General features: G+C 33.7%; 1 protein-coding gene and 1 long non-coding RNA gene across 2 annotated transcripts; both read left to right on the top strand.

The window, feature by feature from the left end:
* Positions 1–1,833: 1,833 nt before the first annotated feature.
* LOC122830003 lies at positions 1,834–4,850 on the top strand. Its single transcript, XM_044115021.1, has 5 exons — positions 1,834–1,980; positions 2,374–2,395; positions 3,153–3,268; positions 3,369–3,392; positions 3,987–4,850. The coding sequence occupies exons 3-5, from the start codon at positions 3,153–3,155 to the stop codon at positions 4,555–4,557; spliced, it is 711 nt and encodes a 236-aa protein (XP_043970956.1). The 5' UTR covers positions 1,834–1,980; positions 2,374–2,395; the 3' UTR covers positions 4,558–4,850.
* Positions 4,851–10,285: 5,435 nt separating this feature from the next.
* On the top strand, positions 10,286–12,512 carry LOC122830002. Its single transcript, XR_006370466.1, has 4 exons — positions 10,286–10,316; positions 10,423–10,456; positions 10,657–10,766; positions 12,377–12,512. It is a non-coding gene; the product is annotated as an uncharacterized LOC122830002 (long non-coding RNA).
* The last annotated feature ends 398 nt before the right edge of the window (positions 12,513–12,910 follow it).

Genomic DNA, 12,910 nt, shown 5'->3' with positions numbered 1-12,910 from the left:
TCCTAATCTTAGGAATAAATTAGCTAAACTTAGGTATTTTAAAATGATCAAAGCATTTTTAAAATGATCAAACTCTAACTTGATTTTTCTCTAATCTTTTTGATGTCGCATAAACTTTCAAAACAAACAAGCCTCTGTGTTTTATCACATATAAATGTGTCACATTTCTTCACTTCCTCATATCTGTAAGCTTTTAGGCCTTACTCTTCTTTGATGCTTCACAGAGTTTACATAGAAAATGTTCAAATTGATTATATTTTCAACAATTTAAAATCAAACTCTTCGTATCCAGAGATATAAATTGGACCAGAAATAGTAGGACTGGACAAAACAATGAGTGAGAAGGCAGCTAAAGAGAAACTTTGGCAAACATGTTAATCTGAAGCACTGTAAGAAAATTTAACTCATTGAAAGGAGAGGAAAAAGTAATGCAATATATTTTGAAACATATAGATTTAATTCTCGTCATTGTGGCTGTTTTGTGTTGTTAAGTCTTTAACAATTTACTCTTTTGATTTTAGTTCCCATGCTCTAACAGAATCAAATACTACAGATTTCATAAACAACGTGAGAAAGGTTCAGACCACCTTCATGAGTGAAGCTGAGTTTTTGAGAAAACATTGTAGAAAAATCGTAGTTAGTGGCAGCATTAGCTCCTCCGGTGGCTTCATCTAGAAGAGAAACAGACCAAGAAATAAGCACATTACATGATACACGTCATTAAAGATAGGTTGGGAAACCTTTGAAAAAAATTATGATGTCATTTTTATGTCCCCAAAACTTTGTATTTTCACAATCTTTTGTGTTTTTAATCCACTGCCTGATCACTGTTGTCCAGCAGATTTCCAGCCAACATTGAAGTCGTGACAGCAGCGAGTTTATCGCTAACAGAATAGCATGTTTCCGAATTCCTGATTTACAATCAACCAGGTGTGGCAAAGTTTATAAAAGAATCATTACCTGAAGGAAGTGCGTAAAAGCCAAAGTCAAGATATGTTCTGCATAATCACAGTTAAATCTGCCTGAAAGGGGAAACATCTATTTATGGGAATCTTTAGGGTCTGTGGCTGTTTTGGGATTTTGGTGGATTTAACTTTATATGGTTTTTTTTAACCCCTAACACTGCGTCTAAATTCAACCTGCTCCGTCTCTCCTTTAAAGCACTTTGGACCCGTGTCCTTAGGTTTATTCAGCCGTCTGTCAACACCTGTCATTTAACAAGCTGTGAATAATTCAGAGAAAGAACATTCAGTCACTACTTCAGTATAATAATTCACTGATTTTAACATGATTGTACATAACAACAAAATGGTGAAGTGAAACATATTTAAGTGCAAAGCATGATTCAGTTTGGAGAGCGGAAATCTTTTATTTTGAAGAATGTTTAACAGGATATAGTTTTGTCTTTTTTGCTATCTTGCCTTCTGTTGATTTCGGTTGCTAGGTTACAAACAGCCCAACAGAAACATGTCGGCTTTTCACTTAGTGGGTATCCAGAAATTTTACTCAAGTAAGAGTAGCGATACTGCATAATAAAATTACTCAAGTAAAAATAAAAAAGTGCAGCATAGTAAAAATACCCCTAAAGTTTTATTTGTTTTGTTATTTTTAGACAAATTAATAAATTAGGAAAAACAACTTGGACAATTTATTTTTCATATTTGATTGTTTTAAAACATTAATATGTTGTGCAAGGGCTGCAAGAACTCATTTCTCAAACCTTACCATCTATTTTACGTTATGTCTTATTATTAGACTCTGAAGAGTTGTAAAACAACAGACACAAAAAAGAAACAAACTGCCCTCTACTGCCCAGTACCTGAACAGCAGGTGTCTCCACCACTTCATGTCTGGGTTCAGTACAACTCCAAGGTCACGTGTCTCTTCAGGGTAAAACAACCTTCTTATATAACTGCAGTTGTAGTTTCGGCTTCTTTAGTGGAAACACAGAGGGAAGGAAAGAGCCAACAGAGCCATCAGGTAGAAATTTGTTTTTGAAATTTTTAACAGATCACCACTGTTTGGTTTCAGACTACACTAAACTTGTTTTGCTGCAAAATGAAATATCTAAAAGTATTTTAAAAGAAATTAAAGGATTACTTTGACTATAAGAATAAAATACTTTCTTCTCAACATCCATGGTGACGCTGGTATTGAAAAAGCAACTTGTGCTACAATTAATTTTTTTGGTCATTTTGATAATCTTAGTGTGCTATTATTTTTAATACGTGCCAAACATTTCGGCCGTCTCTTCAGAATCAAAGTGCTGGACCCACCCTGAGCTCTCACAGGCTGGGAATGACTGAGATGGAGGAAATGACAAGCAAAATTAGTAAATTAATAAATGTTTTATGTGTCTTTGTCTTCTAACAGATCAACACCTGAGACAACAAAGGTAAGATTTTCCGTTTGGTCCTCCAAACATGCGCAAGTCTTGTTACTTATATGAATTATTGTCATTTTGGTCCTTAAAATACCAAATTTCCACATAACTTTATATTTTGATACATCTGATGATGTAATTTTAAACTATTAAATTATTGATGTTTTGATCAGTTACTTGCCACTTGGATAGACTTTCTACCAAATACTTTTTTACGTACTCTTACTTGAGTAATTTCTTGGACGGCTACTTTTTACTTTTACCTGATTAAAAATGTGTTAAAGTGGAGCTACTTTTACTTGAGTATAATTTTTCTATTCCCTACCCACCTCTGGTAATGTCTACATAAGCTGTGATTGTGTTAGTATTTGATTGAAAATGTGAAAAACAGATGATTTAAAACAGATAGAAAACTTTGCTTTGTCTTTTTTAAACTTTCTCACACTTTAGGTAGTTGCTCAAACAATGTTTTTAACTCTCACATTTTCAAATAAATGTATCTCCAATTAAATATATTTTTCAGTGAGTGATTTAACTTCTTAAGTCTTTAAGCAGGAAATTGTTCACTTCAGACTGAGTCAATATTTAGCACAAATTAGATCACAAGTTTGGAAAAAATATTAGGAGCCAATGAACAGAGAATCCTGTAAGTGGATCAGATTTAATGAGAGATTTAACATCAGCCTTAGATATTCTAAGCATATATGTACATTTGTTCACTTTTGTGTGGTAAAAATACTGAACTGAAAATGAACTGAACTGTTTTCAGATGGGTCTCCTGTCCTGGATGGTGCTTTCACTGACTGTGTTGCTGCCTGCTGCAAACAGTTTACCTCCAGTGAACGAGGCCCAACTACAAGATATAGTTTCAGATATCTTGAAACGGTAAGTTGAACTTCTTTGTTGTTATAGGAAAACTGGTTGTAAATTCATTCCAGTATTTATAATTAAAAATGTTTCTAAAATATCCTGTGTTCTTCCTCAGCTATGCTGATAGTCAAGATCAAAGGTGTGTAAGTTACAACATTCATAATTTTAAGTACATCCAAACAGCAGAACAGTTTGGAACTAAAAGAGAAGAAATTACATTTATTCTGTAGTTTAAATTTTAAATAAACTATAGAAATAATACAAGCTACTCTTTTGACATGCCTTTAATCAGTTTATAACAATTTTTAGTTTTTTTGAGTTAAGAAGCATGGTAAGTTTAGAGTAGAATTGGAGTCAATATATATATATATATTTTATATGATTTAGGTTTTTATTCTGGTTAAGTAATTAGTACAGTAATGTTTGTGTGAAAAATAATAAAAAGTATTACACAGATTATCAAGTCCCATTGATGAAATCCACATTATTGACAATATATCGATCTACAGTACATGGATTGTTCATAATAATTTTTTGACCTTTATTTTTTTCACATTTACAGTGTGTTTTAGTATGGTACACAAAAAAAACAAGCTTAGTGAATTTGTGAATTTATTCCTGACGTCTTCCCATCCTTCGTCAGATGTTTTGCACACTAATCAGATTTCCATATCATTTGATTTTCCTTTTAAAATTTGTATTCAGTAAATTATTCTCTTGTTTCTTTGGACAGGAAATGGCCCATGTTCAGCTTGGTTGTGAGCATCCCGTTTAACAGTAAAACTAAGACGTATGATATCAACCAAGTCCCAGATGATGCCAACAACGTAAAGAACACCATCTTAAATCTGAATTCTGAGGTGTACACTGGAACGAAGGTTGTGGCCGCCACAGTTTTAAGATATAATGATGGCACAGCAGATCATGCAGAGTATCGTACTCTGCAGAACTTGAAAACCATAAAAAAACACATTGACGTAAATGACCTGTTGCTTATTTATGTCTATGCTTCTCCATGTTCCGCGAGATGTACAAACAGCAAGAAACAGAGTAATATCCTTAGATTTTTACAAAACTATAAAAATGATAAGGTTGTCTTTGTGTTTTCTAAAGTATTCAAGCCTAGCAATACCAATTTATCTGCAAAGGCTCTACAGGAGGCTCTGCAGAACCTGGGGGGAACAATCGGTCTGGGCCGCATATTTCGTTGTGATATAGTGAATGGTAGGATGAAATGTGTGAGCTGTAATAGGAATGGAAAGGTTGCTGAGTGGTGTTATGATGATAATAAACCGCCAGCCTAAAAAGGCAGGGGGTAAACAGTAGATGTGGCTTCCATGATTCATTACATGAACTTTAGCTTTGCAGGAACATGAGGTTTATTTTTAAAATAATATCTAAGTATTTGTTAGTCAGCTGAGTCCAATCTATCTTCATTTGAATGTAACCCAAGCAATTAGAAATTAACTGATTTCACTGACCAAGAAATGATGATGAAAACTGCCTTTTATATTTTCTCAGGTCAAAATTTGTTTCATAATCTGAAATATTAAATGTGCACTAAAAAGAAAAAAAAATAAAGGAAATCTTTGATGTTTTTTTGTTGTTTTTTTTTTTTTAGAAAAGTTTCTGCTGTGCTTTATTTGTATACTTTTTTTTAAATTTTATGTACTTTATTGTAAATAATTACTTCATTAAATTAAAATGTGCACATTTGTGTAGGTTTTTGTGAAGTTCAAATAACCTAAGCACCTTCAGACAGACATAGACAAAGGAAAAAGAGACAAGTGAATTAAATTTTACTTGCAAAGAGAGACAGACAGGAATGTGCTTTTGTTACAATGTCTTGCTACCCTGAAGCACATTCTGCCATACTCTCCCTTTTTATTTTCTTAGGGGCAGTCCCTGGTTACTTAGATCATTTTTGTCATCTCAAGTCAGTTACATAGCATTGCCATTTCCTCAGTTATTTCTTCTGTTATCTTGAGTACAGACACGCCGCACATACACGCTGACAGTTGAGTTCAGTTTCTGTTTTCTGCAGCTGCAAGGCAGAAACTGAAAAACTCAGAACAATGGGAGAACAGAACAACTTCACCAGTCAAAATACAGTGAACATAAGATAACATACACTACATATTTCTAACAGTTGTCAACAGCTGTTGGGGTAAATTAACCCAGACTATTAAATTTGATCATTTCTTGAAATTGCAGAGTTATTATCCAAATTAATTTTATTGATTCATAATATATTCAGAATAATGATGTACTTACTAGACTTTATTTTTTTATGGCTTGATTTTCCCTTCAGAATAAAGTTTTGCTCAGCATTTAGTCTGTTTTATGTTTATTTCTCTTCTGAGGGAACAACTTCCTGACCTTATCATAATAAAGTGAAACTTTGCAAAGTTTTGACCAAGAAGAAAAATCATTACACATTTGACAAAAAATTGATCTATTTAAGAAAGGCTGAGGTCTTTATTATCTTTCCGAAAATAAATGCTGTGATCAAAGTGAAGTCAGTTACATGGTCATGTGATATTTCAGTTTTTTAAATATACATAAATTTGTAAAAAATATTCTACATTTCTTTTTTTCTGTATATGGGATGCTGAGTGTACATTCATGAGAAATAATATTAACTTATTGATTTTAGCAAACGGCTGCAATGAAACGAAGAGTGAAAAACTTAAATCGGTCTGAATACTTTCCGTTCCCACTGTACCTGTTTAGTAACTAATCTTTGTCCAGGGCCACTAAAAGCTCGACTGACCCGCGTTTCGTTCATGCATGACTTGCAGTTAAGCATAAATTTGTATTTGATCACCATATATAGAAGCACTTTTACAGCCTCCTACTAACTTCCTCAGAACTTTCTAGAAGCAGAAGTGCTGAAAGAGATGAACAAATCATCTTTTTTAATCTCTGTATCTTTTATTCCATCTGCAAGTATGAATGACTTGCAGAGGGAAGTCTGGTTTTGGTATTTCTCACCATCTTGTGTCTTTCAAAGGACATTTCAGAGTTAAAGTTGAAAAGGGATCTGGTCACATACATGCAAACATTCACATACTGACATCAGCTCATCAAGTTATGAACATAAACTCCAGCAGCAAATCGATCTCATGTTATACTGTCACGACATGATGACAGTTTTAACAAATGTATAAAAAACCAGATTTTTGTTAGTTAGTTACTGCAGCTTTAAGGTCAAATGTGCATTGTTTTATTATCAAATCTACGTAAAATTAGTTTTATCATGTAAGGAGCTTAAGATGGAATATCTTGAAACATGTCAAATAATCCTAAATATCATAAAGTAAATAAATCCTAGAAATTTTAACTTTCCCAGAATTAAGGCAAAGGTTTATTTTATAGCTTGAGGATAATGTTCTGTTCACACTAAATGTTTCTGAGCCGAATTCATTGAGATGTTTAATAAAATTCATCAGATCAGAAATTTTGTTTGGACAACTTGTCCCTTGTTGTTAAATCAACTTCATGAACTTTAATTTGTTTATCATAAAGCATCAATCTATGTGCAATAAGAAAATAACTTATCATCACCTTAACAAGTTGTGTTTTATTTCCTAACATGGAAAAACTTCCTGGGAAAGCAAGTAAAACCAAAAGAAGCTCCAGCATCTTCAAACGGTAAGGCAGCCTAAATAAAAATGATCTAATCAAATCTATATTAAAACTGTACATTTTTAATCCAGAACAAACTTAACAAGCCAGAAATAAAAGTGGGATAATTACAAATGTAGTGGCGAAACAGCATTTGAAATATTTTTTATGTTATATTTCTGCCTTTAAAACAAAATTATCTGCAAAGTATTGCATCGTTTTAGCAAACCGTTTTTAGATTACAGTGTCAGAAGAGTTGACTAAATTTCTGTTTAATTTTAACACATTTAACTTATTTATATTGTCACTGTTCTTTCAGGTGAAGTAATGGAGAAAATTAGTAACAAGGGTCTGAAGTTACCAAGAAAGTCCCTTCACAATGTAGGGTAGCTGTGTAGCTGACAACATAATTTCACTTCATGTGCTTACAATAAAAATCCCAAGCCTTGTCTTATTAAACAGTTGATTTATTGATTTACCGTTATAATAAACCTGGTACTTCTAACAAAAACTGTCTCATTAGAAGTCATTGCATTTATATACATCACTGTTTGCTGAAAATAAAAACTTAAAACTACAGGATTATGAAGGGACTATGACTAAATATTTCAAAGTCGATTAAAAATGTAAATAACCACAGAAGAGTAAAACCAGAAACAACTTTATAGTATTCATACAAATACTATATTAGCAGAGAAGATATAAAGATCTTTGCTTTTAACAGAGATCTTTATATCTACACAGACTATTTTCTTAATAATCTATGTAGAAAATCCAAAAGAATCTGGACTTAAAAACTTGAGATGGGATGAAAGAATCAAAAACTGACAGGAGAGAAGCATAATGTTTCAGATGAACATCAACAGATGAACAAACAAAAAGTACAAAAATCATTAAAAGACTGTTATACAGGGAAATAAGAAAGTTAGTCACAATTATAGAAAGTTTGAAAGTTAGTCTGATTTTGGTATTTTTGGTTACTTCAATGAATTATTGCCAAAATTTTCACTTAACTTTATATTGTGGTCCGTCTGATGACGTAATTTTAAAATATTAAATGATTGATAATTTGATCATTTACTTCAGTACACCTTTTACTAAATACTGTTTTCTCTTAATTGAGTAATTTCTTGGATGGCTACTTCTTACTTTTACTTGAGTAAAAGTTTTACTTTACCCACCACTGCTTCCATTTAAATGTTTTGTGGGTGACGGTCAAGGGGTTATAAAGTTCAATACATGTCTTTTTAAAACCCAAAGACAGAAGAAGAGCAAAGATATGGACTCAACAGAGAGTAAGGAACCGGCTTATCGACGGACAGCTTTAGGAACTGACTATTCTTTACAGAATAGACTCCACCAACAACTCTGGTAAATATCCTTCAGAGTTTTAAAACATTCAATCATCTTCTTCAAAGAATTATTCAGTTAAATTTCAATTCAGTTTTTACTTTCAAACTATCATCAAATCTTCCTTAGTTTATCTCGACTTCTCTTGGCAACCACTCAAAAACAAACCGGATGAATACAGATAAGAGATCTTGTGAAAATGTGTTTTGCACCGCAGCTTTTCTGGCGGTCATCACCTCGTGACGAAGCATTTCACAACTGATACAGATCTAAACTGCATCAACATGCCATTCTCCATGCAGAGACAAAAGAGGAAATGGTGAACATGTTGCAAAAACAGCAACTTTATTAAAAGTCACGCAGGAATTTTCTACTTATCATCCACCTGTCAACATGAAATCTACTCTGATGTTGAAATATATAGTGGAAACTTTCTTTTCCTCCCTGGTTTAGTTCAATTAGAATAATTTGCATCCCAGTGGAAGTTGTTTTTTTTTTAATTAAAATATGTTTCTGCTGAAAATGTATACGCTGCGAAACAAGTATGTTATAAATCCTAACAAAAACCAATCTGCACTCCTGTACACTTTTCTTATTACTGATGGAAATTCACAGAACCTGGTGAATTAATGAAGAAGCTGCTATCACACATGAAATGATGCCCATAATGGTGAGACCAAAGAGAAGTTGTTAGTTTTTATTAGACTGATGATATCAGTTTTTTGTGGTCAAACCACTATGCAAGCAATTGGTGTAAATGTATATTTACAAATAGATGTGAACATTTTTGTAAAAATTCAGTTCTTTCAAAAGAAATGTTCACAAAATGATTTCCCGTTGTTTTATCTCTGCAATAGAAAAAGATTTAAATGCTTTTAAACAGCAAATTTGTTTTACTCATTGCAGGCATCAACAAATAAAAATGAATTTAGGATATTATGCACAGTAACTGATCAAAATATTTTCAGCTAGATAGTTATCTCAGTCATTCACCCAGTTTCGTACATCAGACTTCCAGCTGTTCAATGTTTGAGAGGTTTCATGTTTGTAAAGCTTTTTTAAGTCGTGCATGTTTGGGTCATTGTCCAATTCTGATTTAGCTTAATAACTATTTTTATGGAAAAAGGTCACATATTTTCCTTAAGCTCCTTCTTATGATGGAGAGTTAAGGCCATACCGAAAAATGAAAAAGCAAAATCACAAGAATAAAGCTATAAAATCACAAGAATAAAGTTGGAACATTAGAAATAAGTTGTATGGGGCTAAAGCCACAATATTACAAGAATAAAATTGTAATAGAATAAAGTCATAATATTACAAGAATAGACTAAATATAACAATTCTTGTAATACTGTGACTTTATTTTTGCATTATTTTAACCTTATTATCATGCAACATCGTCGTCCTACTGTTACAACTTTATCCTTGCAATATTATTTTCTTTTTTTTTTTAGCTTAGCCCTAACACTCCGCTGCCCTGATGCCCAGTTGAATTATTGGTGGATTTTATTATGGCGAGTATTTCAGATCCTGCTGCAGAAAAACTTTCCCACATCATGACATTTCCAGCGCTGTGCGTCACAGTTTGCTTTTTTCCTGCGTTTGATTCATGTCATGTTCTCTGTTCTGGGATGCAAATGAATAATTTTAGACTCAGCTGTCCAAAGAACAGTAGTAGTTAGTTGGTTTGGTGTCAACCACCAAAACCTTTTTGTTGTTGCATTTATTTCCACATTCAAACAAAATATAGAAATAGACAAAAGTGTGTATTAAGATGTAGCTTCACACAATCTGTTTCCTAGATTTATCTTTTTTTTAATCCCCCACCAATAAGCCAACTAATTTAATATTTTAAATTAATTACATTTTCACAAACTTCAAATACTCAAATGTTCTGAATCATTTTCATATTAGCTTTTGTTTGCTTTCTTATCTACGTGTAAGGAAGGTGTTGAAGAACAACATTTCATCACATATTAATACGTGCTTCAGCAGGGGTTCCTATAAAATAAAGCTCTTCAATGTGCCAAGCTCATCAACAAGCAGACAAGTGGAGAAGAAAACCTATGAACTGCATCTCATAAAGGTAGAACACTTAATAAAAATACTTCTTGTCACTCGTTAAATTAAAACTAGTTACTGTTAAAAATAAACAAAACAGAGGGTAAATCTTATTTGTTTTAATCTTTTAGGGCAGCTGGACCAGCGAATTCAGGAAAGGAAAATGTAACAATTTTTAATGTACTTTTTATCATGTAATAAAACAGAAAAGCATATCTGTAAAACAAGCATCTACAATCTCAAATTAATAGTCAGTTTCTTACAATGCAATACTAAAATATACATTTAAAACATTTCTTTTGCTGCAGTGGTTAGCTTGTTATGTGAATTCAGACAATTTACTTTGTTATTTTTTCTTTGCTCAGATGAAAGGTCTGTTCTGGGTGACTGTGGTCTTCTTCCTGTCTGCTGAAAACACTTTGGCTACTATGGACCAGAAATGGCTCGCAGATATTGTGCAAACCATCAAGAATAAGTGAGTAATTGATTTGCTTTGTTCTACCAATGAGCTGCAGAAGTACAGAAAGTGAAGCACAGAAAACCACGGCCTTGAACTGAGATGAAAATGTGCAAAATGAAACGCATTAATGAAATTTGTAGAACCAGATACTGAACATCCACTCCTCTTCCTCATGATCCACTTTAGAAAATACTCAAGCTGCAAGAAAAAGCTTGAGATCCAAACTTTGAAAGGGACAAATGAATTTTATGTATTATCTTTAAAGACTTGTTTGTAACATGGCTCTTTTTGTTTTGTACAAACTCCAAAAATGGGCACGTTCCCCAGCTCACCAATAACTTTTTACCAATGGCTCCTCACACATAATACTTTAGGAAACGCTTGCATTCTTTATTAAGATAACTCTCTATACCTTTTCTCTGCCATTACCTCCAGTTTTTGGTTTATAATCTACAAATACCAGTATCAAAAACCAGTGGCCCTAGATGCCAAAGGAGAAACACTGTATGCTATACTAGTTTAAAAAATTCACATTTTGCATGTTTTTTGTACTTTGATTTGGGTTTCTACTAGTTTTAAAAACAACCCAAGCTCTTCAAAAAAATCCCCACCCATCCGTTTTTGGCATTAAGTTGATATATTTTAGTGTCTGAAAAATTACCTATTTCAAAAGCCTTCTGAATGTAACGTTGCCCTTCTAGCAATCTCAGCAAAACCCAGCTGTTACTTAGCACCCCTAGTGAAGCCCAACCTGTCACCTAGCAACCCAAGCAGAGCTCCAGCACATTTGATCAGCTGGTATTACCGCTGTATGTGCTGTACAATGGCTGCTTGAAAAGACAAGTGTCTTGTTGTTAACTACTGTTCAGAAACCATTTCCTGCATTTTTGTTGTTGGTTGTGCAGGAGGCTCTGCTTCTGCTTTTTAAAGATGTAAAGTCGTATAATTGTGCATGTGTTGCAGCCATTTTCACATGCAAGTATAAACCTTGAGCAGCAGCTTATTTGGATTTAAAGTGACAAGAGGCCCAACTCATTTTGAAAGGAGCTAAAAATAGGCAGATCAGGCTAAAATCTCATTATCTAAGAATAATTTTGTGCAATAAATTTCATGAACATGTTTGGTTTGGGGCTGCACAGTGACGCAGTTGGTAGAGCTGTTGCCTTGCAGCAAGAAGGTCCTGGGTTCAATTCCCGGCCCGGAGTCTTTCTGCATGGAGTTTACATGTTCTCCCTGTGCATGGTGGGTTCTCTCCGGGTGTCCGGCTTCCTCCCACAGTCCAAAAACATGACTGTCAGGTTGATTGGTCTCTCTAGGTGTGAGTGTGTGTGTGAATGGTTGTGTGTCCTGTATGTTTCTGTGTTGCCCTGCGACAGACTGGCGACCTGTCCAGGGTGAACCCGCCTCTCGCCTGGAACGCAGCTGGAGATTGGAACCAGCAACCCTCCTGATCCCATTAGGGACAAGGGTGAACAGAAAATGGATGGATGGATGGATGTTTGGTTTGGCTCACAGACCTATCCTAACCTGTTCAAGGACAGGTCTTTAGTAAAAACTTTCCATCTTATTCCAATGTTTTAGACTAAAACTAATACTGACAGCTGTGAAATGTTTTCTTGTGACAGGTATCAGCTGGGTGACACTTCCAGTTGGGCTGTAAATATACCACAGAACCAAGATCCAAGCCATCTGATGGAGGTTCTGCAGGAAGACCCACCAGATGCAGTGAAAATAGCAGTTTCAAAGGGTGACGTGTATCAAGGAAAAAACAAGGAAATTTCTAAGTTTCTAAAGTTGAATATTTTTGATTTTTGAAACTCAAAATATTTATATAATGAGAATTTTTTTGTAACTTTTTGAGCTCCAACTTTTCTTGGTTTTTGAAAAAAAATTTTTGAGATGAATCTAAAATGTATTTTTGATTTTGTTCTTGCAAACTTCTGACTTTTCACGTACAAAAACCTCCTTGTTATTCTAAGAAATCGCGAGATTAGTCTAATTCTAATCTGAGTTGTTTTTTTATGTGTAAAATCTCTTACAGAGAAGTTACAAAGGTTAAAGTGATCTCATTAGGAAGGTATGAGTCAAGAGAAGAAATATTCCACACCAATATATATTCACGTACTTTGGCACAATAAACACAGTCATGGAATAACAGT

Source organism: Gambusia affinis, linkage group LG04 (genome assembly GCF_019740435.1).
Source record: "Gambusia affinis linkage group LG04, SWU_Gaff_1.0, whole genome shotgun sequence".
NCBI lineage: Eukaryota > Metazoa > Chordata > Actinopteri > Cyprinodontiformes > Poeciliidae > Gambusia > Gambusia affinis.
Note: the sequence above shows the minus strand (reverse complement) of the source record. Positions and strands in the feature narration are given on the sequence as shown.